Source organism: Agelaius phoeniceus, chromosome 5 (genome assembly GCF_051311805.1).
Source record: "Agelaius phoeniceus isolate bAgePho1 chromosome 5, bAgePho1.hap1, whole genome shotgun sequence".
NCBI lineage: Eukaryota > Metazoa > Chordata > Aves > Passeriformes > Icteridae > Agelaius > Agelaius phoeniceus.
The window spans coordinates 34,456,634-34,484,418 of NC_135269.1; the positions used below are offsets into that span (position 1 = coordinate 34,456,634).

Consider the following 27,785-nt stretch of genomic DNA (forward strand, 5'->3'; position numbering starts at 1 on the left):
AATATGATGCTTTTTGAAAAGTCGCTTTGCAAAAGCAAATCTACTGGTTCTTCTATAGCAGTCTGCCTGCAACAACCAATATTTTAATGGACTGTTTTCCCATACATCTCATCCAGAGAGGACACAGTTATTTGGGAGGTAGAAACTAAACAATCAAAATTCCCCTTTTAACTAATGGGAACTGTAGGTACTGAGCAAGTGGTAAGGATGAACAGTGTCAGAAATGGCCTGATCAACATTTTATTGACTCCACAGCTAAATGTAAGCCTGGAGATTTTTCTCTGATACATTGCCTGTTTTAATAAAATATAGTCTCTTTGTCCATGTGGACCTGCCTTTCTTATATCCTAAGACAATGACAGCTATGTTATTGCTGCTGCTGAAATGATAAAGGATTTCACACAACCATGAAAGAACCCATTCTATGTGCCAGTATGAAATATGCTCTGTATTTCATAACATGCAGAAAAATAGATGCTTCCAAACAAGGGGGTCCACCATGGCTTTCTTTTTTCCATTATCATTTTGCACAAAACACTGTCTTTTATGTGGTATAGCAGATTCTATGCAAAATAAATTGCAAAACCCATAAATCTTTTTTAGAGATACTTCTTTATGGTCCCATTCCTGTGAACATAAACTCCCTGAAGTCCTAGTGGAACTAAGATCTCTTACTATTATGTATTTATGCTCAGAGATTTTAATATAAAGCTGTATCAGAAGAGGAAGGTTGGGAGTATGTTACAAAATGATTTAAGAGTATTTTAGGGAAGCAAGCTCTATAATAGCAGCAAATAACCTAATATACTCTAAATTGCAGCGTATTTTCCATATTAAATAGGACTTTCTTTTCTGTAGGCCATTTTTCTTATTTTAACCTTCTAATTGAAAGCTAATGGTCAATGTAAATTTTGTAAGATCTTTCGTTCTATATGGAGAAATGTGTATATGAAATCCTGATTTGTTTACACTGCAGATAAACATAGAAATTATTGCTATGTTATTTAGTAAATGGGGAGAAGTTCAATTAGTGTTTCCCATTCTCATTTCTTACTCATATAGAACAGCAGGTTACAGAGCAATGTTTCAATAGTGCAATATTTCCTGGTTATTTCTGGGCTGTCTGCATTTCATTCTCCTAGTGCATTCATGTCTAACATAATATGTATGCATGATGAGAAGTTCTGCATGTGCAAAAACATGTAATTTGGAATGATCCATTATATCACATCATCCACTAGCTTTGATTAAGCATAAGCGTTATAGGATGCTCAAAAATATTAGTGTGATGCAAAATTGTTCAAGCAGTTTGAACTTCAAACACATTTTAAAAAGGATAAAATATTCTCTTAATCTTTATTTAATGATTTATTAAGACCAATAAGTAAGAAAATGCTTGTAGAGAAAAATCAAGTATAAACGTAATATTTTCCTGGATGCAAGCTTTACAGTATGTTTCTTCTCTTTTTTATTCCCCTGGAATAAGTTAAACAATCTAGATTTTTGTAATTGATTTATGTATCTGTTGTTGTCTTAAGATTTAATTTTTCCATAAAAGTTTTGACAGAATTATATAATATAAACCTCCTATTCCTGTTCCAGAAGTTACTTAGTTTGCAAGACTTCACAAAGATTATCAACTAAACTTTTAATTTAATAATATAATCTGAGAATTTAAAATAAATAATTCCATAACTCTGAAAGCAAAGCAGAGAGTTAAAAATTCAGTTCATCCACTTAATTTCAACTAGGAACACATTAGAGATTCCATTATCCTATCCCACAGGGATAAATTTTCTCCCTGTGAAAAGGGAAAGAAGAAATGCACTAATGATCATAAGGGGCCATCACCACAGAGTAAGGCTTCCTGGTGCCTGCTTCTGGCTCTGCTGGTAACTTTCTGTATTATCTTTGACAAGTCACCTAACTATTAGTTCCTCTGTTTATTCCTTTATTTCAAAAAACATTGGCATAGAACTTAGTTTTTAAAATATTTTCAGATAATCAGAGAATGTCATAGTAAGATCCAGAAATGTTTTCACAGGAAGGAATTCTTCCTGCAAATGAACAACAAAGTGTCTATCACTGTTACCCTTAAATAGCCAAATCAATCATTTTTTTCTTCCAGGCAACAGTTGCTGCATTTGCTGCGAGCGAAGGCCATTCACACCCGCGAGTGGTGGAGCTGCCAAAGACTGAGGAAGGCCTGGGCTTTAATGTCATGGGAGGAAAGGAACAAAATTCACCTATTTATATTTCTCGTATCATTCCTGGAGGAGTGGCAGAAAGGCATGGTGGGCTCAAACGTGGGGACCAGCTGCTTTCAGTTAATGGAGTGGTATGTGGAAATTTGATAGAGCTTTCATATTCATCTGGATTTTCATTTTTCACAGCTGTTCTAACATTGTGATTTAAAATGCAGCCACACGAAACAAAAATAATTAGTTCTGTGAGAGACCTTCAGTGTGCGTTTGTGGTGCAGTGAGGCAGAGCTCCACCAACAATTTTGTGCCATTATAATTTCTGTTGTAATGGAGAGTGCTTGGTAAAATGGTACATTTTCATTTCAAATCCACACCACCTGCCTAATTTACAAGGAACCTATGTCCTTAATGATAATTGATAATTCTGTAAATTCATCTTGCAGTAAAAGCTTAATAACAGAGTGTCGTTCTTTCATTTTGTAGCCTTCAAGGCACTCAGCCCTTTCCAAGCACAATGATGACACAATGGCACTTATGTAGTCTTGTGACCTTCAAAGGCTCTGAACACATAAAATTGAAAGAAATTTGGTAAGCACATTTGGTGCTGATTTGCAGTGGAGGGTGCATTCTAGATTTCTTTTAGTGATATTCATCCAGCTGTGATATCTTTGTCAGAGAAATCAGCAGTACAAATGCTCCCATACAGGGAACATGTATGTTTAGTAAAATGGTACATTTTTTTCATGGTCATTTTTCATGAATATCAAGCTGGAGTATTTTGTAGTAATTTCACTGTGAATGTCAACATGGAGGTTAAAAAAAAGGGCTGTTGGGTTAGAGGACCCATAAGGCTCTGACTCCATGATACAGGTTAAATTCTGCCTTTACATTACTTTGTAAAAGAGCACACAAAGCAAAATGAAAGTATTGAAAAGATTAGAATACTCATTCACATAACCTTACCCTTCCCTTTGTGAACATGTAGTCTTTTTCCATGCAAACCTCCATCTGACCTTGTATTTAAATACATCAAAGGCACAGAGTAGCAGTTTCTGAGTTCAGTCAGAAATCTAAGACTTTAAAACTTAAATTTCTTCATTGTTGCAAGGTGAAAAACAATAGAAATGTTCTATGTTTTCATCTATTTCTCTCAACACTAGCTATTCCCTTTCTGTTGTAACAAAATATTAGGGTAATACTTCAGACAGACTTTTTACCACTTCTTCTATCAATTATCATGGTCTCAAAAGAGAAATACTATTTCTAAAAACTTGCTTGTACCAAATAGCAATAAGAAAGAAAAGAAAAACCCACTGAAAAGATTATTTAGTCTTCAATGAAAAGAACTCAATGGAATGCTTTAGGAAGTTGTTTAAACTTCACACTGATTTAAAGTTAACCAGAGAATTTTGTGGTTGTTTTTTTCAACAAGTGATTAAAAAGGTGAAAATAGTTTCAATGTACTAATTGATGGATGGTTCTTGAAAAATCCTTTTACTGTCAACAGTATCTAGACAAAGACCAGAGAGGAAAGTGGTGAACATTCAGATGTCAAGCTATATTGAATTTGACCCTCTTGTCACCTCTATTTTATGATTCTCCAGTCAAAAATTTAATGTGTGCACTTTAGAATATCTATTTAGGTAATGCAGCAAAAAACACAGTACAAAATTCCCAATTGCATGTGGACACAAGAGAAAGTTGCTTTAGAGATGAAAAAGATGTATTTTTGTATTCAGAGCAAACAACGGAATTCAAAGCTTGAATTCATGTTGGTACTTGAAACAATCACAGAATCATAGCACGGTTTGGGTGGGAGCACCTTCCACTAGAGCAAGTTGCTCAGAACCCATCCAACCTGACTTTGAACTTCCAGGGATGGGACATCTCCAAGTTCTCTGGCAACTTGTTCCAGGCCCTCACCACCTTCACAGTAATGAGCAACTACTGTTCATAAACCAGTCTTGGGCTAAATAATCCCACACAATATAATTTGAAAAAAGGCAAAAATTATAGAAGTGATTATTTGTTGCAAACAAGCTTGAGACAGGACAAAAAATAATCTAAATTTAGCATTGTTCACTGGAACACTCACTCTGTGGTTCTCTTAATTGAGCTGGAGAAAAGCAAATAATGTACAGTATGTACAATAGAACAGACAGTTCAGTGGTGGGAATGGAATGAAATATCTGTAACTTGTTTGTGCTCAATCACTGATGGTTATCCAACTTTATAATTAGGAACATAAAATTAGAGCTGTGTGTTCAGAATGCAGATTTGTTATCCCAGCATGACTGGGAAGAGTGTTCCTTGAGCTGTTTGGCTGCATGTTAAAAAACAGTGTTTTCTCATTATGCTGAGGATTTTGTAACATACTTTTGTCCCACACCCCCTAAAAATAAAGGAAATTGAAAGCAGTAAGCCCTGCAGATGGCTCGACAAAAACACTTGCTGGTGCCTGTTGATATCTGGCAAAGATTCTGCATTTGTCAGATACCTTGTGTGAGTCAGATACAGAATGGATGCAAAATAGATTTATAATGACTAATTTGTCAACCAAGTATTTCTGTAGCTAAGAGAATACCTAAGAGAAATATTCTTCTTAGTCTCCCAACTTGTGGTCTAGCAGATGTTTTTTTTGTCTTCAGGAAAGTGAATTTTTTTTCTTCTAGATTAATGGCAAGTCTGTGAACCAGGATAGAGTAATTGTTGGTATTTGCCCACACAATATCTGCAGTTCTTTCTGCTGTTCTTGTCTCTACAAATGTTTTTCATCCTTCTCTTTCATGCAATCTGCCAATGCAATAATGGAAAAAAGGAATAAGTGTATATAAGTATATAAAATAAAAAATTATATGTTAAGTAAATATATACTTTCAAAAACAATTTTACCCATTAGGTGGGCAGCTCTAAAGTAACATGAGTGTGTCAGATCCTTGCAATGTCCTCCACCAGCATAATCCAGTCAGCAAAGTACCTTGTAGAGGAATGACTGATACCAGCAGGAATCCTCTGCCAGCCCAGCTTTAGAGGTTTGCAGAGGCAGAAGCATTCCAACAGCAAAACACCCCCCTTTGCCCTTTCCTTTTCCTGCTCTATGTAATTTCTGCAGCTGTTGTTAAGCAGGTAAAGTTTTTGTAATACCTTGAAAACTGGAGTGCAAGCAGCAATAAAGACATTAAGAGCAAGTTTAACGATCATATTAATAAGAGCTGAAGACTGTGGTTGTCAAGATCTGAGTGAGGTGTGTTCAGAGAGCAGGATTTGTATTTAGCATCACTATGTTTGCCATTAGTTTTGTCCCCTCTTTGCTTATGGCTCAGAGCATTAGGCTTAATTCTGCATCATTAGCATTCAGATCAATGGGAGTTTTCCATTGACCTGGATAGCAACAAAGTCAAACCCTTCATTTCTAATTAAAAAATACTGTCTAAACTGGAAAAACAAGGCTGGGCACAACCAGGAGAGAAAACAAACAAGCATGAATTCAACGCAGTTTGCTAGGTTGTTGAATGATGTATTAAAACACCCTGTATTATAATTGCCCTACAAAACAATCACAATTTCTTATTGGTGTTAATAAGAACCATCCAGCATTTTGCAAGCAAACAAATGTTTCTACTGCATGAAGCTTGGGAGGTTACAGTGTTTGTTCATAGCCTGTTCTAAGTTCATGCTGTTGCACGGCAAAACCGAAATGACACCACTGAATATCCTCTCATTTCCTCTGAATGTCCATGCCATGCCATTCTGACCATCATTTACAAGCAAAAAAGGAAATATAAAACAATGCCAAATTTTGTACACTTTCTCTCAAGACTTATATTTCCAAAATACATAAGAGTTTTAAAACACAGCAGGTAGTAAAACTTTGGTTTATTTTAAATGGGAAGAAAAAGACTTATTTTTAGATTATCTAAAACCCATGTGAAGGTTACAGATGCTCAGGCAATTGGGTTTTTTTCTGTGCAGAGATACTTTTGGTTTTGGAATATGTCCTACAACAAGTGGACAATTGTGCACCATTAGAACATTTCCCCCTTTTTTTTAAGGTGTGTAACAATGCACATGCCTAAAAGGCATATGATTCCAGTCAGTCCACTTAATGATAGAAATTGAATATTCTGTTTAACAGCTGAGTCACCTCCCTCTTTTGGAAATTTACTGTTCCAAACAACAATAGCATAGAAGTCAGGGCTTGAAAATTAATACATGCCCAGCAGTGCATAAGTCTTACTTAATGCTTTCTTTTTAGTGGTCCCTTAAAAAATGTAAGGTGTGGAAACTGCGTAAAACTCTGCCACGCTTTCCATATGAAAAGGACACAGCTCTGGATCAAAGCATCATTTTCACTATTAAATCTGTTCTCCCTGCTGGCAGAGTGTGGAAGGAGAGCACCACGAGAAGGCGGTGGAGCTGCTGAAGGCGGCCAAGGACAGCGTGAAGCTGGTGGTGCGCTACACTCCCAAGGTGCTGGAGGAGATGGAGGCTCGCTTCGAAAAGCTGAGAACAGCCCGGCGCCGGCAGCAGCAGCAGCTGCTCATTCAGCAGCAGCAGCAGCAGCAAACTACACAGCAAAACCATATGTCGTAGGTGAGAGGATTCAGTGTTCTTCCCTAGAGTCCTCTGGCAGCACCCCACCTGGGCCAGCCACTTCCAGGGGTCTGTCAGGGTAGCGTCTGCTGCCAGAACCCATCTCAGCCCCAGACAGGAGCAGGGCAGCCCCAGGCCTGGGCACCTGTCTGGGGATAGAAACAGGCTGGGACATGAGCCCACAGTGGGCCCAGTTTAGTGGCACCCCATGGCTGGGCAGGGCAGGGCTATGGGGAGCTGGAGACTGGCCCTGCTGGGGCATTGCTGGGGCAGGAGATGGCAGCCCTAGTGCCTGACATGAGGTCCTGGGCTGGGACAGGATGGAGGGAGCCCCAAGGGGGGCAGTCAGGGGCCTGGAGGTACCCCTGGGGACCCAGCCAGCACATACTGCCAGGATGAGCAGAGCTCATTCTTTGGTACCTTTCCACATGTTTTTTCCCAGTAAAGATGCATTTTGAAAACAGGTTAAAGGCACTAGAAAATTCTGGAGCCAGTTTCCAACTGAAAACCCTGAGATCAAAAGCCACTGTGCACTTCTGGCTTATCTGTAAGTGAAAGGAGTCCTGGGAATGTTTTTTTTTCTCTAATATTAACAACCAGAGCATTTATGACAAGAATATGCCACCAGGTTTAGACAGTTTAAAGCATTTTCAACTAATCTGTTACCACTCTACAATGAAACCTCAAGATTTGCTGGTGGTAGGTGAAGAAAAGTCTTTGAAGCCTCTTCCTTGCCACAGGGAACGCTTCATTCTGGTCACTCTGCTGGGCACCTCTAAGTGCTTGCTTTTGGATACAGTTTGGTAGGAAGTATTTCATTCACTCTTAACTGACATTCAAAATCACAATAACTTCCAAGAGGCTTGCAAGTCTCCCAGTGGTGTGTGAGGTTCAGAGGTTCTCTGTATATGCAGTTTTTCTGAAATCAGTGAGAGTTTGTGCTATGAGTGCATTTATAGATATGCTCCATTTGCCTAAATAAAATCAAGTAGGAAGCATGTCCTAATGATTTAAGTCCCAACCCTCATCTCATAGCTGTTTGTTCCCAAAACAGTATACATGTACTAAAAGAGTCAGTGACTCAGAAAGTCCCCAAATGGTCAAAATCTGAAGCTCTCAGTGATGGTCTCATCCTCATCAGTGTTGACACTGACCTCTGTTGGTAATCAGGGGAAAACACCCACCTTGTAAACACCCTGTCCTGTGACCCCCAGTATTCCAGATTTGTTGGGGCAAACAAGGGCCCTGAGAAGGTTTTGAATTCCACCCCAGAGCCTCTACTCAGACAAGAGGTATAAACAGTAGTATTTCATGAAGTAAGTTTGGGGTTTCTAAGTAAACCAGGGCCATTGCAGGAGACAGACATACACATGAAGTTTTTAATTCTTTTCAGTTGCCTAAATCATTTCATTAGCCAGTAAGGAATTTTTGCTGATTTTAAATTGAAAGGGAGAAATAGCAGGCAGAGACAGCCACCAGCTTAATTCCTCAATTCTTTCTGCTTGCTCTGAGCAATGTGTTTCTTTAATTCTAGGTTGTTCTCGAGAAAGAAGAAGCCTCAATCAAGAGTTCAGTAATCAGGCAACCAGAGCTGTACTCTAGTATTCCAGCAAAAGAAAACAACTACAGGAACATGAAACAGAATTCATCTGGAGAATGTACAGTACCAGACTAAAGGGAGTTGTAGGGAGGGCACCATCATGGTAAGGCTTTTCAGCACACAGTGGTCACAGATACATTTTGCTTCTGTGACTCTGTTGCCAATGAGAACGGCATGATTGGTAAACCCTATGAAACAGCCAAGTCCAGGGCTTCCAAATAATTCTGTTTGATCTCCTCTTGCACTCCTTACTCTGACAAATTTCTAGTTGGTTTTCTCTAGTCACTGAAAGTTTTGTTTAGGGAGGTTAAGATTGGCTGCTTTTGAGAGCAGGATCTTTCTCTACAGTTATCTCCAAAAATGAAAAACATCAGTTCAAAATTTTTCCACAGACATCAAACTTGTACATCATGCTTCATAACCACTTTGTACTATATCTGGTAGATCTGTTTTAACCTAACTTCCTGTTTATAATTTTCAGATTTCCCTCTGGAAATAGCAATTTACTATATTTATAAAGTATTCCATTTGTAGAAGCAATTGGCTTTTTACTCTTGGTGTTTCCATATATTTTATTATGCATCAACAGAGTGAGAAAGTTTTAGGTCAACTTTAATTTTATTAGTAGTAAAGTTAGGGAAGCCTAGAACTGTATTTTTAAACGTAGGTATTGCTTGTATCTATTATAGTTACTATTCAGAAATCTATAACTGGATATATTATATATTTATTCAATAAAATATATATTGTCTGAATGTACCTGTTAGAGAAGTAGGGTCTTTGCTTAGCATGTATTGCAAATGTAGTAAGCTAATGTTAGCAAAAGACCAAGCTTTGTTTGGCAGATATTACTGTGATAGCATAATCTCTACACTTCTGTATTGTTTTATTTATTTTCCAGTCTAATGTTAATATATTTTAGAGAGGAGGAAATGTAAGTTGTTTCTTTTAGGACTCACACATTATCATTTAAATCAATTTGAAATTACAGTCTGACTTTTTTTTTTTTTTAATTAAACTGAACTGGAATGTGCAAGCAAAATCTGTAAGTTCTTAAGTTTACATGTCTGCTTTTCCAAAGAAGATAGTCAAAGCTGGAGGGCCATAAATGTCATCTGCTTTCAAGAAAATAAGAAAATGGACCCTCAAATCCTAAAAAAAAAGATCATTTTTACATGCCTTCTATGCTTCATTAGAAAAGACTTGGGGGAGAAAAGGGGATTAGGGGAAAACCATACAGTCATTGCATGTTGGAAACTCCTGCTGATGTCAATGAAAGTTCAATAATGTGCAGAATGGAATGTATAAATGGTCAGAAACAGTGTTCTAGTTTTGAACTTGGAACAAAGTCAGAAACAATTAATATATTGGAGGGTCTATTCTCAAACAGAGAGAGACAAAGCAAAACAGGGTAAATTGGCAGTATCATAGCATATATTAGAAACCAAATGCAGGCTAGCCAACAGACTTGACAGTGTTTGATCAGTGTAAGTAGCCATTGAAAGGAAATTACTGTATGTTTAAAACCAAACAGCATGAATTCATCTAGAGAAGCCTTGTTTTATACAGAGAGGTAATTATATTCAGTAATCATTGGTGACAATATCAGTTAAGAGAGTGGAGCTTGATGGTCTCTGAAGAGAGACCAGAACTGAAGATGAAATATATTGTATTGTGCTCTGCACGGTGTCTTTTTATACTTAATAAAATTGTACGTACCTATTTTAAAACTGTTCTCAAACAGGCATTGCTATTAATATTGAAAGTTTTTAAGTTGTTATTATGACTGCATATAACTGTCTTGTATCTCATCAGTATGATTTGGATTACCCTGATAGCTGCATTTTCAGAGACCAAATATTCAGATTTAGTCAGCCCACTGTACTGCATTTTTCCAAACCGCCTCTCAACCTCCTTCCCTCCTCTTCTTCAAAAAATTTGAGTGGAATGTGCTGATTAATAAATGTCAATAATAGACTGTAATTCATATAGAGACGCATATAAAATTCATTTTCATATATTATTATTCAATAAATTATTTATACACATTAAAATTAACATTCTAGTCTTCACCAACATTTAACAGTAAGAACTGTCAATGACTTTGAAGTGAAAACAGGAAGAAATAGCTTTCTATTGCTTTTCATGCCCCTTACTGATCAATAAAACATACAGCTACGTAATCACAAAATAACCACTGTCCCTAAGCCTGTGATACGGTTTTGGATTTTAGTCAGTATTTTCATTTATGATTTAAATGTATTTAGTCCTGATTTAACATGGTACTTCCATGTGTGCACATGAGCGAATTAGTATTCAGAAGAAGTGCAGGGAAGACAACACTTTCCACATGTAGGTCTGCAGCTATTTGTGCATTGTATTTTAACTGATTGGTCTCCTGGCATTTGCTGTTACACTACACTAAACTGATATTCTTTCAGTCAACTTAGTGAGTTTTATTGCCTATATTTACCTTTGGGGCTCTCCCTCATGTTTCTCTGCAGTGGCAGCAAACTGAGGTTGAAGATCCAAGATGCCTTTTTTGTCTCTTTATTACAGTAGCCAAAGGAGTGTTTACACACTCTAGCATCATGTTCACTTACACCAAAGATCCAGGTGCAGGATCTAATAATAGTAGAGATTTAGTGTTGGTGGTATTTACTTAGTTAAGTTGATGGCTCTGCTGTGCTAGCCATAGTTTTTCTGTTTGTGTTATTTGATGTGACTGGCACTTTATAAGATATTGAAGAATTCCATAGTCTTTGATAAAGCAAAAAGCTCACCAGCTTGAATTTCAGAATTATGCAGAAAAGTGTCTGGAAGTACTAAGGACCATTGCACGTGTAAGCAGTGGATTATTAGCTAGAAGCAGTACTGTCCCTCCATAACTTTTAGTGAGACTGTTTCCATATCCAGCATCTAATAAAACAAAACAGATTTCTAAACCTGAGAGTATTCTGGGACAGTTTGCAAGAACGTGCTGCCTGCTGTACGCGTCTGATGAGACATACAGCTCATTGTGCTTTGCCATGAGAAGGTCAGGTTGAATTAGGGATGTGCTCAAACAGTCTTGCAAGCAGACCCATGTTAACCCTGCTTGTACATGAAGTGAATGCAGTCTGAATGAGCAGAAAGATTTAGATACATGTTTGATGAATTCATTATCTCTACGTTCAGCTGTCCAAAATCAAGCTGTGGAGCTGTTTCCAAAGTCAAGAGTTGGAGGTATCCATTAAATGTGATTCATTTCACCTGTCTCTGACATACATCTTAAAATATAGTAAGGCATTCTGTTAAAAAGATCATAAGCAGAGCCACTACTAAACAACTTAAACTACTAGCTTAGAATAAATAATGGCTTTTAAGGGGGTGTTGCTGCTACACTCATACACAGCTTTGAAATAATAAATAAAAAGTCCCCAGTGTTTGAATTCCCTAATTTTAAACCTCTACATGCATAGCTCAGACGACCAAGAGGCCTTGCACATGTTCTGCTTTGTAAGGAGGCTCCTGTCACTACAGATGTATGTTCTGAACCATTCTAAGAAATTTAAGAGCTCAGCAAAGATATTGTTAGCAAAATGCTTTGGTTGTGGTGCAGACAGGAGCAGATTGCAACAAGCTTCAGCCTGTGAATGCTAATAGCAGAAGTCTCTACTGCCACCCCAGCACTGGGCTAGTGTGTGTGCATTTTACAATACCTGCAACCAAAAAGATGAACTATTGCTTTTGATTTCTGGTTACAAACAGAGGTACACAAAAATGACAGCCATTAAACTTCCATCGTAGGGATTTGGGATAACAAAAGTCATAGCAAAACTTGCCCAGTTCTGAAATCTAAAACCTGCAGCTATCTAGGATTAAGTAAAAAGATTACAAAAGCAGATGTCTAAAAGGAACAGCCAAGATCCAAGAGGAAAAAAAGTCATATAGGAGTTTAACCTCTGATTATCTTTCCATTTGCTTTCTTATAGTTGTTTTCACATATTCTTGTCAACTCATCGAGCACAAGAAAAGTGCATGCTTCAGCAATTGCAATTCCTTCTGTCAAAATCATAAAGAGCTGATAGTGTAGAGGAGTAACTCTTCCTCTCTCTCTGAGACGTGTGAAGCTGGATTGTAACATCTCTGTGTGGCAAGCAGAGCTCGCAGCTGAATGAATGTGCCAAGGGAGACGCCTAGTGTAAAGCGACGCTCATGGCACCGAGAGCTGCGGGCTTCTTTCCTCCTAGCGTTACAAAGCTGCGCACAGAGATGCACGCAGCAGTCGTTCAGCATATCGCCACACATTTTACAGTGAGTGGACAAGTCAGAACTGAACTCGATTTATATGTATATGTTTATATGTTTATATTCTTGTGTTAAGAATGGCAAGTAGCATAGGATTATGGCAATAAAGGCAATACTCTTACCTGGGTAATAATTCTAGGGTTAATGTAAATATTAACATGGTATTGGACTGCACACAGGGTCTGATCCCACTTCACCTGCTGTTGCTAAAGATTATACATGCACTGATGAAAAAAATGTCCCCAATGCTAGGCAAGTGTATCATCTACATTGAAGTAAAAAATAGATGAAGCACGTCTCCATGCCTTGCTGAAGGGAGCCATGTAAACTAGGTGCAGTAACAAATCAATGTAAGCCATGAATCTCCCACTGCAGCAGCTGCTCTGCTTTTAGCAGGGACTTGCCAAAGATATCCATGAAATTGGGTTTCCATTGTATCTGTGATTGTCTCAAAGATGGTAACAGTCTGCACCACTGCCTGGCACCTAGCTGGTACCACTGCCTACCCTCCTCAGAGGGACACCCAAATAGAATCCTGGATCATTAGATCCAAGCTCTAGAGGCATTTTTATTTCCCCCCTTCTAGACACTCCTGAAATTTCTTCCTCTTCCTCCACCACAACTTTAATTGAGGCATTGCTATTTAGCTGAAGTACGCAGGCATCTAAAAGTTCTCCTTTTTTCAGCAGGGAAAACCATCTAGGAGCTACATTTTGTGTACCACATCTTACATTCTCAGGCAGATTCCTCTCTGAAAGGCCCTGGGAGAAGGCAATACCCCAAGAAGCACCAGCTTGACAAATAAATACAGGAGCCCTCAGAAAACTGTCACCACTGTTTAGTTAAATGGACAGAGGAAAGAAGTCAATATTATAAAATAGTCCTACCTTCAGCAAGCTCCAGAGCTAAAGCCCAGGCTCTGCCAGCCTTCACTGTTTGTTAATGACCAGATGTCCTGTTCAGTTTTCATGTTCTGACTATGGTGCTTGACAGCAGCCCAAGTTCTCCAGTTCTGTTAGAAACCCCCTGATTCTTAAAAAGATTACAATCCTAGGCAAGGAAGGGTAACAGGAAACCTGTGCTCATCCTGCAGTTGTCTGCTGTGACTACCTGTTTGCCAAATTTAGACTTTAAGGCAAGGTAAGGCAAAAAATATATTTTGTCAGAATGCATGCCAATTGCTTTAAATAATAATCTGACAGCTGTAAACAAGTTTTACACTGAGGCTGGTGTGGCTGAGGCTGGTTTCTTCCCTGTATCCCTGGCTAATTCTAGGATGATTATTTAAATCTGCATGGAGCAAGGATGTGAGAAATGTCATTGACTCCCAACTTTGCAGGTGATTTCATTGCAATACAAAAGAGTCTCCAACCAGAGTCTTTGCTGAACTAATGAACCCTCAGCAGCTGTCTGCATTACAATTTGTACACCTCCAAAGCACGTTTTAGATGCAGTCATCTTGCCTTTATTAAATTATTCAGCTCAGCTATGCAGGTGATCTGGCTTACTGAGGAGATGAATGCAATCTTAAAGCAAAGTTGCTCTGTAAGCTAAGAGTCAAAGAATGACAATCTTCAAAGGTGGAAAAAAAATAGGAGGGGAAAAAAGAATAGGTCCAAGTGTCAAATCAGATGAAGATTTGGCATGTTTCTTTGTCTATAAAACTCACTTTTGAAACAGCTGAAGTGACTCAGAAGTCAGGCAGAACACCTGATTTTATTTTCAGAGACCAGTGTCAGTGAAGGTGCAATTAATTGCAGCTACCATCTCTCTACTGCTGAGGGAACAATTATCTCCAAGAGGTGATTTCACCTCATCTGTGTAATGGTTACTGACACAATATAATATCTTTTTTTTCTTCCCAGTGAAGACAGAAGAATTTTCTAATCATTCTCCTCCATCCTTCTCCTTTGCCAGTCCTAATTCCCATCTCAGCTTTAACATGTTTCTCCTTCAGCCAGCATAGCAGCAAAGAACCACTGTCTCACTTTCCCCATTGAAAGTACTGTGGCTTCTTGGTTTGTCTGTAGGAACATCCTATTCCCAACTTGTCACTGAAGACAATATATTGGGTTGTTATATCTCTTCCATCTCAATAATGGGAAATGCCTCTTTGCCTTCATTCACTACAGAGAGAACTTACAAGAATATATAAATAAGAAGCCTAAATTTTAGATGCTGCAGATTGTAACATTTTAGCTGATGAACACAAGAAGTTTTACCACAGGACAGTAACTGCCAGAGATCAGTGCACAGAAGGCAAGCAAACTCTGACTGTATGAAGCAGTAGGCAGTAACTGAGACACAGAATGATGTCTGTGTGTGTCTGCAGCACACAGACAATGCTGAATCAACAACTTAACTGAACAGGCCTGGCTCCCTCAGCCCATCATCACAAGAGAGGAGCTCCAGTCCCTTCATCATCCTTGTTGCCCTCTGCTTGACCTGCTCCAGGAGCTCCATGACTCTCTTGTGCTGAGCAGCTCAGAACCAGGCACAGCACTCCAGATGTGGCCTCGCTAGGGCTGAGTAGAGGAGCAGGATCAGCATTATTTATAAATGAGAAGCTTGGGAAGCAGCAGATAAAAGGCTCAGTTTAAATGCATAAGGACAGCACCACACTTCCCCAGGGACCCAGATTGAAAATGGTTTTTGCATTTTGATGCCACTCCACATCACAACTTCTGAGAGGTATAAACAGCAGCCTGGCTCTTTGTTGTGCACTAGTAATAGCAAATGGATTTATTCAGGCAGAGTACACTTTTTGATCAGTTTTTCCTTTCAGAAAAGAGATAAGCAGGTTCAAGCAGGATAAGTAGTTAGATGCATCCTCTGTACTGTGAGATGGACCTTGCTGCTTTAGCATCCTTAAATGTGCAAAATCACAGGAATCTGACATGGGTCACTGCCACCACTTTAAGTCACTCTAAGTTACAGGATTTTAGGGAATAGAGGTTAAAATAAAAAGGCAACCAAGTGACAAATGCTGGTTACAGAACAGTGCAAGCATGTAAGGAATCAAATCATGCCAGATTATACCAGCTTTTGCTGTGGTGCAGCAAAAGGACAAAAAACTTCTGCCTGGACATTGCTGTATTCTTCAACATTATTCATGAGTCACTGTCCACACACACATTCATTTTGAGGGTATTCAAGCTAGGAATGACTTGAGCATTGGAAAAAAGATGACCATATTCTGTGATCTGCTGCAAGATCCCAGGATGCTCCCCAGTCCTTAAGACAGTGCAACACTGCACTTTGAAGCTGAATTTTCTCTGAAATATACGAGATATAACAACATGCTCCAGATGTGTGCCTGAGCTTACTGCCATTTCATCCTCAATTCATTAACCTTCTTCCCTTCCTTCTTCAGAGTCAAAATTCAATTCAACAACAGAGGTTACAAAAACCTGCAGGTAGCACAGTTTTCTCTTTGTTTTTCTTTCAGTGGTCTCAGTTGCTTCAAGTAATATGCAAACCCGTTCATCATTCTTGGACATAACTATTCAAAGTGCAGTGACCACTGGAAAGAAACTTCCTCCAATATTTGATGAAGGCAGAGAATAAGTTACTTTACTATACATTGCTATTCCAGTATGTATACTTGATGTTTATCAGAAACCTTGTTGTAATTGTCCTAGAGCTCCAGCTTGTCCTAAGAGGATTTGGCAAGGAGACCTCCTCTAGAAGGCAAAGAGGTCTAGAAATACCCAAAGAAATACCCAAGTCATTCAGCAAACAGTTGTGGTGGATTAGGACCTCACTGTTCCTACTGCTCACATTCCACCCAGACCACAGCAGAGCTGATGGAATTTCCTGTCACAGGGTCTCCAGTTCACAGCCCACAAAGATCCACCTTCCTCAGCTGCCCAGTGGTTACAAGGCTCTTGCTCCAGGATATCCACCCAGTCTGAAGAAGAGTCATGGGCTGTAGGTCCTGACCCTGCCTATTTGTGCTGAACGAGAAGTATGCCTTCTTTTTGACCAAAATACATGTTGCAAGAGACACACATGACAATGAGGATGAGCAGACTGCTCCTACCATGTCTGAGCACACACAAGAGGCCTTGTCACAGGACTGTATGTGTTGTCCTTGCAGGGTGGGAAACACCAACAGTTTAGCCATGTAGTAACTGTGCTTCCAGACACATGACCAAAAAGATCTCAGAGCCCTTTAGAAAGAGAGGATAATATGCCACACAACTCATCCATCCCAAAACCTGGGGGAAAAGGAAGCAGAAATCTGATTTAGGGGCAAATTTAATGTCTGAGAAGCCAAAGTCATCGTGCAAGCTGAAGGAAGGACCATCTAGTTTCGTCCATGCAGTAATGCAATTCAAATATGCACTGGAGACACCAGGCCCTGAAGCAGCCTTTTCTCTCCTAATCAAAACAGTCCCTTCAACATAAGCAGAAAAGGGCACAAACTCATCTTCCCACATCATGAGTGAGAGCTGTAGGTGACAACCCAGTTAATAAAAGGGGAACAATTGCACATCCCCCTTTACTTTGTAAATGAAGTACTTATCCCTGCTTAGACCATGAAACACAGGGCTTGGGCACAGGGTGAAAAGGCAGACAGACAGAAAGAAAGATGGACAGATTGATCTTGACTGGGGAAAGACACTATATTCCAATCCAGATTAAGACACTTAAGTAAGACATGTTCTTCATCAAATTCTTGCTTTTTAGGCAGAGCCCTGCTTCACGCCAGGTATTCCCAGAGATGACACTGGGGCCCAGATTTGAGAATTTCTCATATTCCCAGTGTTCTGTATAGCTTTACAAGGACAAGGCCCTTGGCACTGGGCATCCCTAACCCAGCTTGTGGACCTGGAGTCTCTGATTCTCAGCTATATTTAAACACCTAATCCCCCTGGAGAATTTGAGCCTTCATCTGCCATAGGATTTTGTAAAGCGCCTAACTCCTGTATATTTCAATATTTTAAATGGTACACTTGATTTTTTTTAGTCATATATTTAAAATTCTGTACTTCAACAGAAGTACAGAAGAAGAAGTCCATTTTTAGAGAAATGAAAATTTTAAAAAATTCTATATTCTGTAAAAAAATCTGTCCCTTAAGTTTCAGATTTTTTTTTTTGTGGGGGGGGTGGTGGGTGGGGGTGGAGAAGCAGAGTTCAGACTGTGTCCTCTACTTCCTACCTTTTTTATTCAGACTGGAATGATTAGAGCTACTACTGGGCCCAAAATAGATTTACCACTTTCAAATACTCCCCAGTGACAGCTGAGAAGCATAATGATGCTTTATCCCACATTAGTGACAAAATAAATTGCTTTTCCAGCACACACACAGAGCTTTATAAAAAGAATAATCCCACTGGAAAAAGGATTCTTCAGCTTTGAATTCCTGCACCCAAAAGGGCCTCAGCTGCAGCAGCCCTCTCTGGAGAAGCCAGAGGGAGTAAAAGCTCACAGAAGTGCAGGGTGTCACTTGAAGGTAGGCACTTCTATTAAGACCAAAAAAATATATATTACAGTGTTCTTATCTTTGGGTGCTGCTGAATTATTTTTAATTGTATAAGTATTTGTGTGTTACACTTTCTGATGGATTGGGGTTGTGCTTATAAATTCCAATTTTCAGGCTACAGCTATTTAAGTCACATTTGGCTCGGATGCAGAGCATATGCTTTCAATATGATTCAGGGCTTTTTCCCCTTCTCTTACCAGGTGCTTCATTTCATTTAATTGCAGTGGGAGAATTGCAGCATCAAAAGTAATCCAGAAGTTCTTCTCCCTGCTTCCAGTTGTAAGTTACAGCCCAGGTCTGCATGTCTGCCATGCCAAACAGCACCAACATCAGCTCTGACCTGCCAGATCCTGCCTGAGCATGCACATCATCAGAAAATTTTGATGATTGTTTAATATTGGGGCAATGCTCTAATTCTTACAGCACAGGCAGTTCTCAGATAACCCACATTTTCAACTGGATTATACACTGCTTTTCTCCTTTTCAAAAGGAAACAGGAAAAGGGAACATAAAAGCATTCATAAACCACCAAATATTTGCCAGACACATTTCTTCCTGTAATTAGAGGAAGAACAGTTGTAAGTGTTGCTCACAGCTTTTAACCAAGTGAATTTCAAGATTAGAATCAAACAGAGCTATTCAGGTAGCTAAAAGATGCTGAATCTCACCCTTTCTGAACTGAAGCTTGCCAGGAGCCTCTAACATCTCTAAAGGCCCTGAGTTTTCTGAAAAAATCGCCTGTAGCTGGATGATGGTAAAGCTATGGGCAAAGGCTTTGCCTGAGACACTACAGACATCTACATATACCAGGATTACATATAATTAAAATTACATGAGGGCTGAAGATTCAGCCAAGCATCACATGACCAATCCCCCCCAAAATACTCCTATAACATTTTAAGTAAAGAATCTGGTAATACTGTCATATTGGCTTTCTTCCTTCCCCCAAATGGACTCCATTTTTCGGCTTTGAATTTGCTAAAACCTGCATATATAAAGTAAGTCTGTGCACAGGTATTTCTACTGGTTCAAAAGGATGTGAAAATAAACTTTGTTCAATCTTACTCTAATATTTTAGACATACTGATTTCTTTTTAAAAGATCTGAATTTTTTTTTTTTAAGTGGAGGGTTTTATCATGTGTTCAGCAACGTTTTCTCTCTGGATTTCTTTCTAACTAAACAGATAGGCAAAGTTTTTTTAAAAATAATTAGGCTCCAGAGGAAGAGTTCTTCAAGAGCTCCTTGCACTTACTACCTATCAATAACTACTGTGCTAAGTAAGGAGGTACCTACCTTATCTTACCATTTAGTAACAGCTGATTGGCATTCAAGACCATCAAAACAACACTGCAGTTATTGTGAGCACAATTGTGAGTTATTGTGAGTTCCTACTTCTAGATATCATGGCCAAGTTAAACAAAAAACATGATTGTACTTGATATGCCAGTGTGTGAACAGAGTGTGGGCTCTGGCTCTCAAGCACACTGTAAGTTATGTGAACCACTGTATCCATTATAATTGCAATAAAAAGCAATTTTCCACAGTACTTTTCATTTAAAGAAAAATTCCTCTGAAAAGAGAGCTCCTCTGGGAATAGGGAAGCAAGTCTCACAAGGGTTTCTGAGCTGAAAGGATCAACAGAAACCTTCTGCCACAGGAGCAGGGAGGCTGGGCTGGTGCAGAGGGCCCTGGGCAGACTTGGGGGCTGGGGCAGCTTCTGAGACATAGGCTCGCCACAGTTAAGCTTCAATATCAGCTAGGCTAGTCCTTATTTCAGCTTGAGCACCAAAACTGTGCCCCTGCCCTTGTTTACCCTCAGCAGCAATAAACCCCTCCTTTTGAAAGCAAAGGAGCAGTTTTGGATACCAGAGGATTTGGAGCAGAGGATCTGGATATTTTAATGTTGTTCAGGCTTCAGTCATCATGAATATCACTTTACAGCTTGGCGCATAAACAGTCCATTTTTGAAGCATGAGAAAACGAATCCATTGTAACTATACTCTGGGCCTTCTGGCCCAAATCTGTTCCTGGTGAAACTCCAGGGCCTTCAGTGGAGTTGCAGGAAGAATAAACCTAGCTGGCTAGCTGTACTTTATAATACATTATTTCTGATTAAAGGAGAGTTTACATGAATATAAAGAGATTTCTGTACATATTCAACCCAAATGGGACTCAAACTTATTCATGTAAACAAGCGCATTGATTATCAACAATAAAACTCTATATAGATGGGAAAAAATGGACAATAAAAAGCAGTAAAAAGCAGTGAATAGGACTATTCACTTTATAAAAAGGAATTTAAGTAATCATGGTATTGTTTAAAGAATGTATTAAAGCAAGACTATACACCAAAATACATATTTCTTTTTTTCTTATCTTCCACAGTAAAGAGAGTGATGGGGATGTGGGTTGTAGGAGGCAGACATGGTCAGGATACTCCTCAGAGCAGACCACTTCTGCTTGAGAAGTCCAATTTCATAAGTACTTTTCTAAAGGCTTTCATTGTGCCATTTATTAGGAAGTTTAGAAATAACAAGTTTCATGTTTCAAAGTTCAGTCATTTTTGTATTTCACCCAGGAAATAAACATGTGAGAAATTTGTGGTTCAGGCACTGGTAGGATGCAGCTGCCTCAGCCCTTGTTTACTTGGTTTCTCCTCTACTTCATGTTCAGCATAAGGGATTTTGGAGTTATTAAACTTTTTCCCAGTTGCCCAGAGTCACTATCCCTTCATTCCATATTGAGTAGCTGCATATACAGACGTGTGACCACTGCTCTCCCTTTCTCTGGCTGACCTTCCTGGCTTCAGCAGGAATCCCCTTTCTTCTGTCACCAGGTGTGTCTTCCAAAGGGAATTCCCAATATGAGATAGGCACTTTCTCCCTGGGTGTTAATTTACCCACAGTTCCAGCAATCAAACAGCTTCAGATTAGTGAGGTGTCTGCTTTGCCACTACATGAAGCACCTTCATGGGATGTGTCTTCCTTGGCCAGTTGTACCCAGGAACAAACTCCTCACTGGACGTCACACACTACCTGTGACCAGGTAAACAGTTGCACAGAGTTTGCAAGGAAGAGGAGGGTGAATGCTTAAACTCAGGATGAGGCCCAGAAAAATCCCCATTTAACCATGCTCAAATCTCACTATGAGCTCAAATCTTACTGTTTAAATGCTGTGTAAGTATTCACTACTGCAGGCATCCAGGAGGATGGTGCTCATCCATTTGAAGAAGTTTTACAGTCAAACTATTCCCATTTGGGCATTCACAGCATTATATACAAGCTGAGAAAAAAAGGCCAGAAGGACTCCCAGCTGCTCAAGACACAATCTTAATGAAATGTCAGAGTCCTAGGCTCAGAATGACAGGTATTGGTAGACATAGACCCAGAGGAGAAGTGAGTGTGGTGTCTGCTCCCAGCATCAGCTTGATACTATCCGAAGGAGACAGAACCATGAGAGTGAGGACAGAGCAGAGGCAGTCACCTCCAGATGACTGACTGACTGTACTCGAGCCAACTAGAAGGGGTTTCAATGCTTTTGAAATTACTTTTTCAAGTCATGTTATATGGATTTTTAAAACAGAAAATAGTGTCAGTTCAAAAACATTTATTTGCAGAAGATCAGAGAAATAATGAGAAAAAATGCACATTTTTTCCTCTGCTGCTACTCCAGTCTGAGGACCTCTCAGAGAGTGTCAGATCCAAATTCACCTGATTTAATGCAGATACTGAAGCACCTTTCTGATCTCTTTCTGGGCCTGCTGACCCTCATATATCATGGTATCACTTTTTTCAAGCACAGATGAACAATGCCTTTGGCATCATAGCCAGCAACATTTTTCAGCAGATTCCCAGGCAGCTCATAAAGGTTACTAATGCACAAGAAGTAAACTAACTCCATGGATCAATGATGCCTTTCAGCTGGTCAGGGGAGTGGAAAGCAGGAGACTTTTGAGAAAGTAGCAGTACAATGTTTTTCATAAGTGTCCAAGATGCATTTCCTATCCTGGAGATAGGAAAGTGGGGCACCTGCTAGATAAAGGGTCAATATGTTCCACTGTGTTTGGGAAGGGGAATAACTCCCTCAGCCCAGTTCTGGGCTGGTGGATGGGTGTATTTCTTGGATTCTGTGGAGTAAACACCATGAGATGCAGTGAGGGTAAGAGTCACTAATGAAGCCTAATACTCAACAGCAAACTCCATTTTAAAAAATTCAGAAAAAACAGCTCTGCTGTCTGTTTTTTTTTTAGTCATCCCAGTAATCCAATTGGCTGTAGGAGAAGCCTGGCTCCTGGGGCAGCAGCACATAGACAGATGCACTGCTCACTCCCTCCACATTTGGGGGTGAACCCCTCAATCCTTCACACAGGGTCAAATCAGCCAGCAGGATTCCAGCCCAGTCTCCAGCTGGCCAAGCTCATTAGGCCTTCAGTTGCCAGGAGGGCAGTTGTGGCCAGCTGTAAGGCTGATACCCTATGCAGAAGCTGCCAAAGGTCAGAAGTCAGCTGGCCAGCTGTGAGTCCTCCAGCACGCCAAGGTCCAGCTGAGAGGAGCAGGGAGAAGTGATGAGCGAGCCAAGGGTTCTGCAGAGGAGAAGGTGGAGAAGAAGGAGGGAAGAAGGGAGTGAGGGAGGGGGTTTAGGGTGGGGAGAGATGAGCTGCCTGCTGTGGTAAAGTCTGACTGCTCCTCATAAGCAGGGTGAACTGGGAAGAAGAGATGCTGAATTTCCACTGAAATTGAGGTGTTCCTGGGCATATTTAGACAAGCACTACAAATTAAGATCCCTTCATGCTCCAAGAACTAATTACTAAAAATGCATCACTTTTAAGCCTTACCACAGGAAAAGAAAGAGTTTGATCTTTTCCTACAGGCAAAAGGAGTGTTTTTCCATGCAAGCAACTCAAGAAATTTGAACATTAAGAAAGCTGGATTTTTTGTCTTGATGTTATATTTAAGAGATCTTTTCCAGGTTTCTATGTTAGTTTTGCAATGTACAAATGTCCCTTTTGATCTGAATTTAAAATATTTATTTCACTAAAGATCTCTGTTTGGTTTATTAACAAAAGATACAAGAGACTTCACACACAAAAAAACCAAAGCTCAGCTGCCTCCCTCAGTCATAATTTAAGCCAAATATGCATGGTTTTCAGAGGTAAAATACAACATTATTGTATTCCAAAAAGTGTACAGAATTATGCCCTTCCTTGCAGTGAGTGGTAGTCAGAAAACTTGCTGTAACACAGCTTCTGTGTTATATTCATTATTCTGACACCATGTAGCATCTGCCTGCATCTGCCACCTGCCTGTGAGGCCACTACATGCTGCCCCAGAGCCTTAAGCAATCAGTAGTAGGAGTTGGGATAGGTGGAGCTCAGACTTTCTAGACCATCACCTTCTTATTTATTTCTGGGCACAGCCTTCCTTAAATGAACATGTTTCATATAGAATAAAAATCATTCTTTTCAGTTCCACTTATTAATATTAATATGAAATGTGTAAAATCTGACCAGAACAGTGTATCTCCCAACAGCCTTTTTGTTCTTCCCAATCCACAGACTGAAGGCAGTTTCATGGAGTTCACTTCCATTCCTTTCAAGGATTATTGCACTTTTCACCTTGTGGGAGTTTTTTTTCATAGGTGTCCTGGAATTTTTTGTTTCCCAAATGTGTATAGCAAAACCTAGAGGTTGTGAACTCCTGTAGTAGGACTTGGGAGCCTACGGACAAACATCCCCCAGACAGAATGCTTCTCCTCACACTCTGAAAATCTGCTTCTCAGAAGTATTGACCTTTTTGCAACTCCTAAAATGTCTGCCAGCCAAAGAGAGGTGTACATTACCAGCATGTGATTTGCTAGTGTTACTCTGCATACTTCATCCGAGATCACTTGCCAAGGTCAGCACTGCGCAGAATGAAATGCTGAAAGCTCTCTAGCTTAGCTCACTTTAAAATACCATTTCAAATCATCTGCACTCTATCAAATCCTGGGCATAAGAAGTATCCTTGGGATGGTATTTTGATTGAGAGGAGTGAACACTGCAACACTGCATCAGAGTGTGAGAAGCCAGGAAATAAAACCAGTGATGTTCACAGTCTTGCATAAGAATTCCTGTGAACAGAAGGCTTGGGAAGTGATCCCCCAGAACCAAGACTATGCCTGTGTTAAGGTACTTGCATACTGCTGAAGCATCTGCAGTGACAGGAGTGTGAGAATGCCTTGTTTGTACCTCTGCATGACTGCAACTCAGGGGTTTAAAACCACTTCTTGTCCCTGATGAGTTCAGACATATCTGTATACACAGAAAACCTGTTCTGGTCAAGGCTCCTCCTGAAATACTCTGCAAGAAAAGAACACTTACCTCAAGGCTATGGGCAAGGACTGAAAGTAATTTTGAGGGAGGCTTTGCACAAAGGGTGAGCTGGCCTTGCCCTGTGTCAGACACACACACCTGCTGCTGCCCTGATGGAAGGCAGGTTCCACCTCACTTTCTCTGTGGCCCCTTGAGGGGGGACAGAGACCCTCAGTGTGCTACAGGGACAGAGCCATTCCTAAGCAAAGGCTTCTTTTATCTTTGGTTCAGAGATGCTGCCAAAGGCCAGTCAGATGATAACTTTTGGTGACATGACTCAGCTGGGCTGGGTTCAAGTGAAAGATTTATCAGAGGTGAAATACCACTGCCAGGCCCCTTGGCCACTGAGTGCTACATCCTTATCCCACAATAGTGAGGTGGATATATCCCTTCCCACTTTGAGTATTTATCATATGAAACATTTCTGGACAAACTGACAGAGTCCATCTCTCCATCTCATCTTTTTTTTCTCTTTTTTTTTGGGGGGGGGGATGGGGAGGGTTGGCTAAGAAAGTTTTGAATTATATCTAGAAGAGTGCAAAACTATGGAAATTTTTCATGGTAGATACACCTAATTTAGTGCCTGGAAGGAAATAGTTTTAAAAGTATTAAATCTGAAAACACATGAAGATTTGACCTGGTTATTTCTAGAGTGATGTAGAGTAATGAATTTGCATCCTGGACCAAAAGACCAAAGCAATTAGAAGCAAATAAATCCATATTGCTTTCTGAATATTGTGAAATACACCTTGTGTCTTATGAAAGAGATACATGTGGTTTGTTCTTACTAACTTTACTAAATTTGTCTCTGCCAAAGCAACAAGTAAAATTCCCCAGCACAGCATCAGAGCTAGATCATACAGTGGTTTTAGGAGCAGAGTCACCACACAATTTTAGGGTCAAATTCTGGAATACACAGTCCATCTTCACACCCAGTGAACGAAACTTGAGCTTTGCAGAGGTGGATGGGAAGGGAAGGCAGGAAGGAGAGGACAGAAAAATATGACTGTGAAATAGTAATTTTACTTTGCAGAAAATAAAGGAAACTCTGCCCATAACAGGATATAGTGCGAGAATTTAAACGTCCACGTTTTTGTTGCTCCATGAGTGATCTCAGAATAGTACGCACTGGTGGAAGGAGAGACAAGCTCCCAGGGCCCAGCCCGGCAGGACACTCTCCCGGCTGGAGACTGCCGTGATGGGGGCGGGAAGAGGGGGTGTCCCGCAAGCAGGAGCCCGAGCTTGGCTGGGGGCTCAGCATGGATGCTGGCGGGCGCCCCGCAGCCGAGTCTCGCTGCCCTCCCCCATGCCAGGGAATGCACTTAAAGAACCAGCCGGCCAGACAGCTCTCTCACAGCACGTTTTATTTGCAGCGGGGATTCCAGGGCAGCGCGTGTGTCCCGAGCCCCGGGGCCCGCCCGCCCTGCCGGGGTGCGGGAAATCCCTGGCCGGGGGTGGGCGCGGCGCTTTGCCGGCAGCCCCAGAGGGAAGCGGCGGCCCAAGGGGCTCCGGGGCCGCCCCTCTCGCCCGAGAAGCGTTTGCAGGAGGCGGCCGGGCGCGGGAAGCGGCCCCGGCGGCAGGCGCGGGGTGCCGGCCCTCGGGCTCCTCATAGCGCCTGGTAGGTCCGTCGGGGCAGCGGCGTCCCGGGCGTCTCCGGCCCCGAGTCGATGCTGGCGCTGGGCGAGAGGGAGTCGGCGTCGCGGAGGGACAGCCCTGGTTCCTCCGCCGGGGAGAGACGGTCCACGATGCTGGAGAGGCAGTCCAGGCTGGACAGAGCGCTGCTCTGATCGGCGGCGTACCCTGGGCGGAGGGGACGGCCGGGGCAGGGCAGCGCGTTACCGCGGGGCGCCGCGCTGCCTCCCCACAGCGCCTCGGGCAGCGCGGGGGGCCCGGGCCCCGCCTCTACCCCCAGGCCGCGCCGCTCGAGTCGCGCTTACCGTGAGCCATCTCGGCGCAGTAGACGGCGTCGAAGGTGCTGCCTCTCGTCGACCAAACGGGGCTGCCACAGTCGGCCTGCAAGACAGCGAGGGGCGAGTGCCGGCCCTGCCGCCCCCGCCCAGGGGCCAGCGGGACGCTCCCCGAGACGGGAAAGGGCCATAAAGGCCGGCGGGGAGGGAGCGAAGCGTCCGCCCCCAGCCAGGCTGCTGGCCCTGGCAGCGCCTTCCCCATCTCCCCCAGCCTTATCCCTCTAGGGCCGCGCTAAGGGACAGCAGAGGGGACCCCGGGGGCCGGGGCCCTGCAGGGTGCCCTCGGGCAGCGCTACCTCCCCCCATGCATCCCCGGAGAGCCCCGCTGCGTGCTCAGCGGAAAACCTGGGAAGGGACCTGTTCCAGGGCAAACCGCCCGCCTTTTCCTGATGTCCGGGTGCGTTCGGCCCGTCCCACACCCATGGGACTGATCCCACGGCGCTTGGCCGAGGGTGACCTGCCCGCGGGCCATCCTGGGGTCCCCACAGCCCTATGGCTCTGCCTCTGTCTTACCATCCCATCGGAGCAGCTGGAAGTGGGGCTGGTCGGTTCGGAGCAACTCTGTCCCGGCAGGTGATAGTAGTTTTCTACCTGTTCCCTCAAGAGCTCCTGGAGGCTCTCGATGTATCTGATGGCGTTTCGCAGGATCTCTACTTTGGGGAGTCTTTGGTTGGGGTTGGCAGTGGTGCATCTCTTCAGGGTCTCAAAAGCCTGGTTCACTTTCTTCAGCCTCCTCCTCTCCCTCATGGTGGCTGCCTTCCTTCGGTCCATTGTGGTGGATTTTCTTTTGCAGGCTTTGCAAGCCCACATGAGGCAGTGACCAGCTTGGTGGTGGCCAGTGGGAGCTCGGACATGCTCCTCTTCCTCAGAGCAGGCGGGCTCGGGAGGCTCGTGGGCGCTGAAAGGAGGCAGATCCCTGGGCTCAAAATCCTCGGGGAACTCGCCCTCCGGGGAGGAGAGGCAGGAGCTGTCATAGAAGAGCTCGGACGGGGAGAACTTGCAGCTGTCCATCACCTCCATCCCTGCTGCGGAGGCGTCAGTACGGGACCGGCTCTCGGCGAGGCGCTCCGCAGCGCGCTGGGGCAATTTCCTCCGTAATTAGGGACCCGAGACCAAGTGTCCTTCGGCTGATGCGGGGGGCCCTTATATATACATGGAAAGGGAGGCTGGTCCGCAGAGGCCAGTCTTTATTAGCATATCCCACCACAGCCCCTGCCGGGAGCTGTCTGGGCAAGCCCCCTCCAGTCCCCAGGAGACAATTTGCTCCGCACCGCTCCTTTGGAGCGCCGAGA

The 27,785-nt window shown here is 42.0% G+C and overlaps 2 protein-coding genes across 3 annotated transcripts in view; one reads left to right on the forward strand and one right to left on the reverse strand.

Annotated features, from left to right (window-relative positions):
- LIN7A (lin-7 cell polarity scaffold A) overlaps nucleotides 1-10,127 on the forward strand; it is a 46,277-nt gene extending 36,150 nt beyond the window's left edge. Inside the window, exons 4-6 of one of the 2 annotated variants that reach the window (XM_054631520.2) lie at nucleotides 2,129-2,338; nucleotides 6,585-6,793; nucleotides 8,332-10,127. In XM_054631520.2, coding sequence (XP_054487495.1) covers nucleotides 2,129-2,338; nucleotides 6,585-6,793; nucleotides 8,332-8,374 — 462 coding nt within the window. In that variant the 3' untranslated portion in view covers nucleotides 8,375-10,127. Of the gene's footprint in view, nucleotides 1-2,128; nucleotides 2,339-6,584; nucleotides 6,798-8,331 lie in introns of both variants that reach the window. The other variant, XM_054631521.2, reaches the window with a different exon arrangement.
- Nucleotides 10,128-25,927: 15,800 nt separating this feature from the next.
- Nucleotides 25,928-27,513, reverse strand: MYF5 (myogenic factor 5). The gene is made up of 3 exons (XM_054632237.2): nucleotides 27,007-27,513; nucleotides 26,464-26,539; nucleotides 25,928-26,326 (listed from the first exon to the last, which is right to left on the reverse strand). Exons 1-3 carry the CDS (start codon nucleotides 27,511-27,513, stop codon nucleotides 26,133-26,135), a joined length of 777 nt encoding a protein of 258 aa, XP_054488212.2. The 3' UTR covers nucleotides 25,928-26,132.
- Nucleotides 27,514-27,785: the final 272 nt, after the last annotated feature.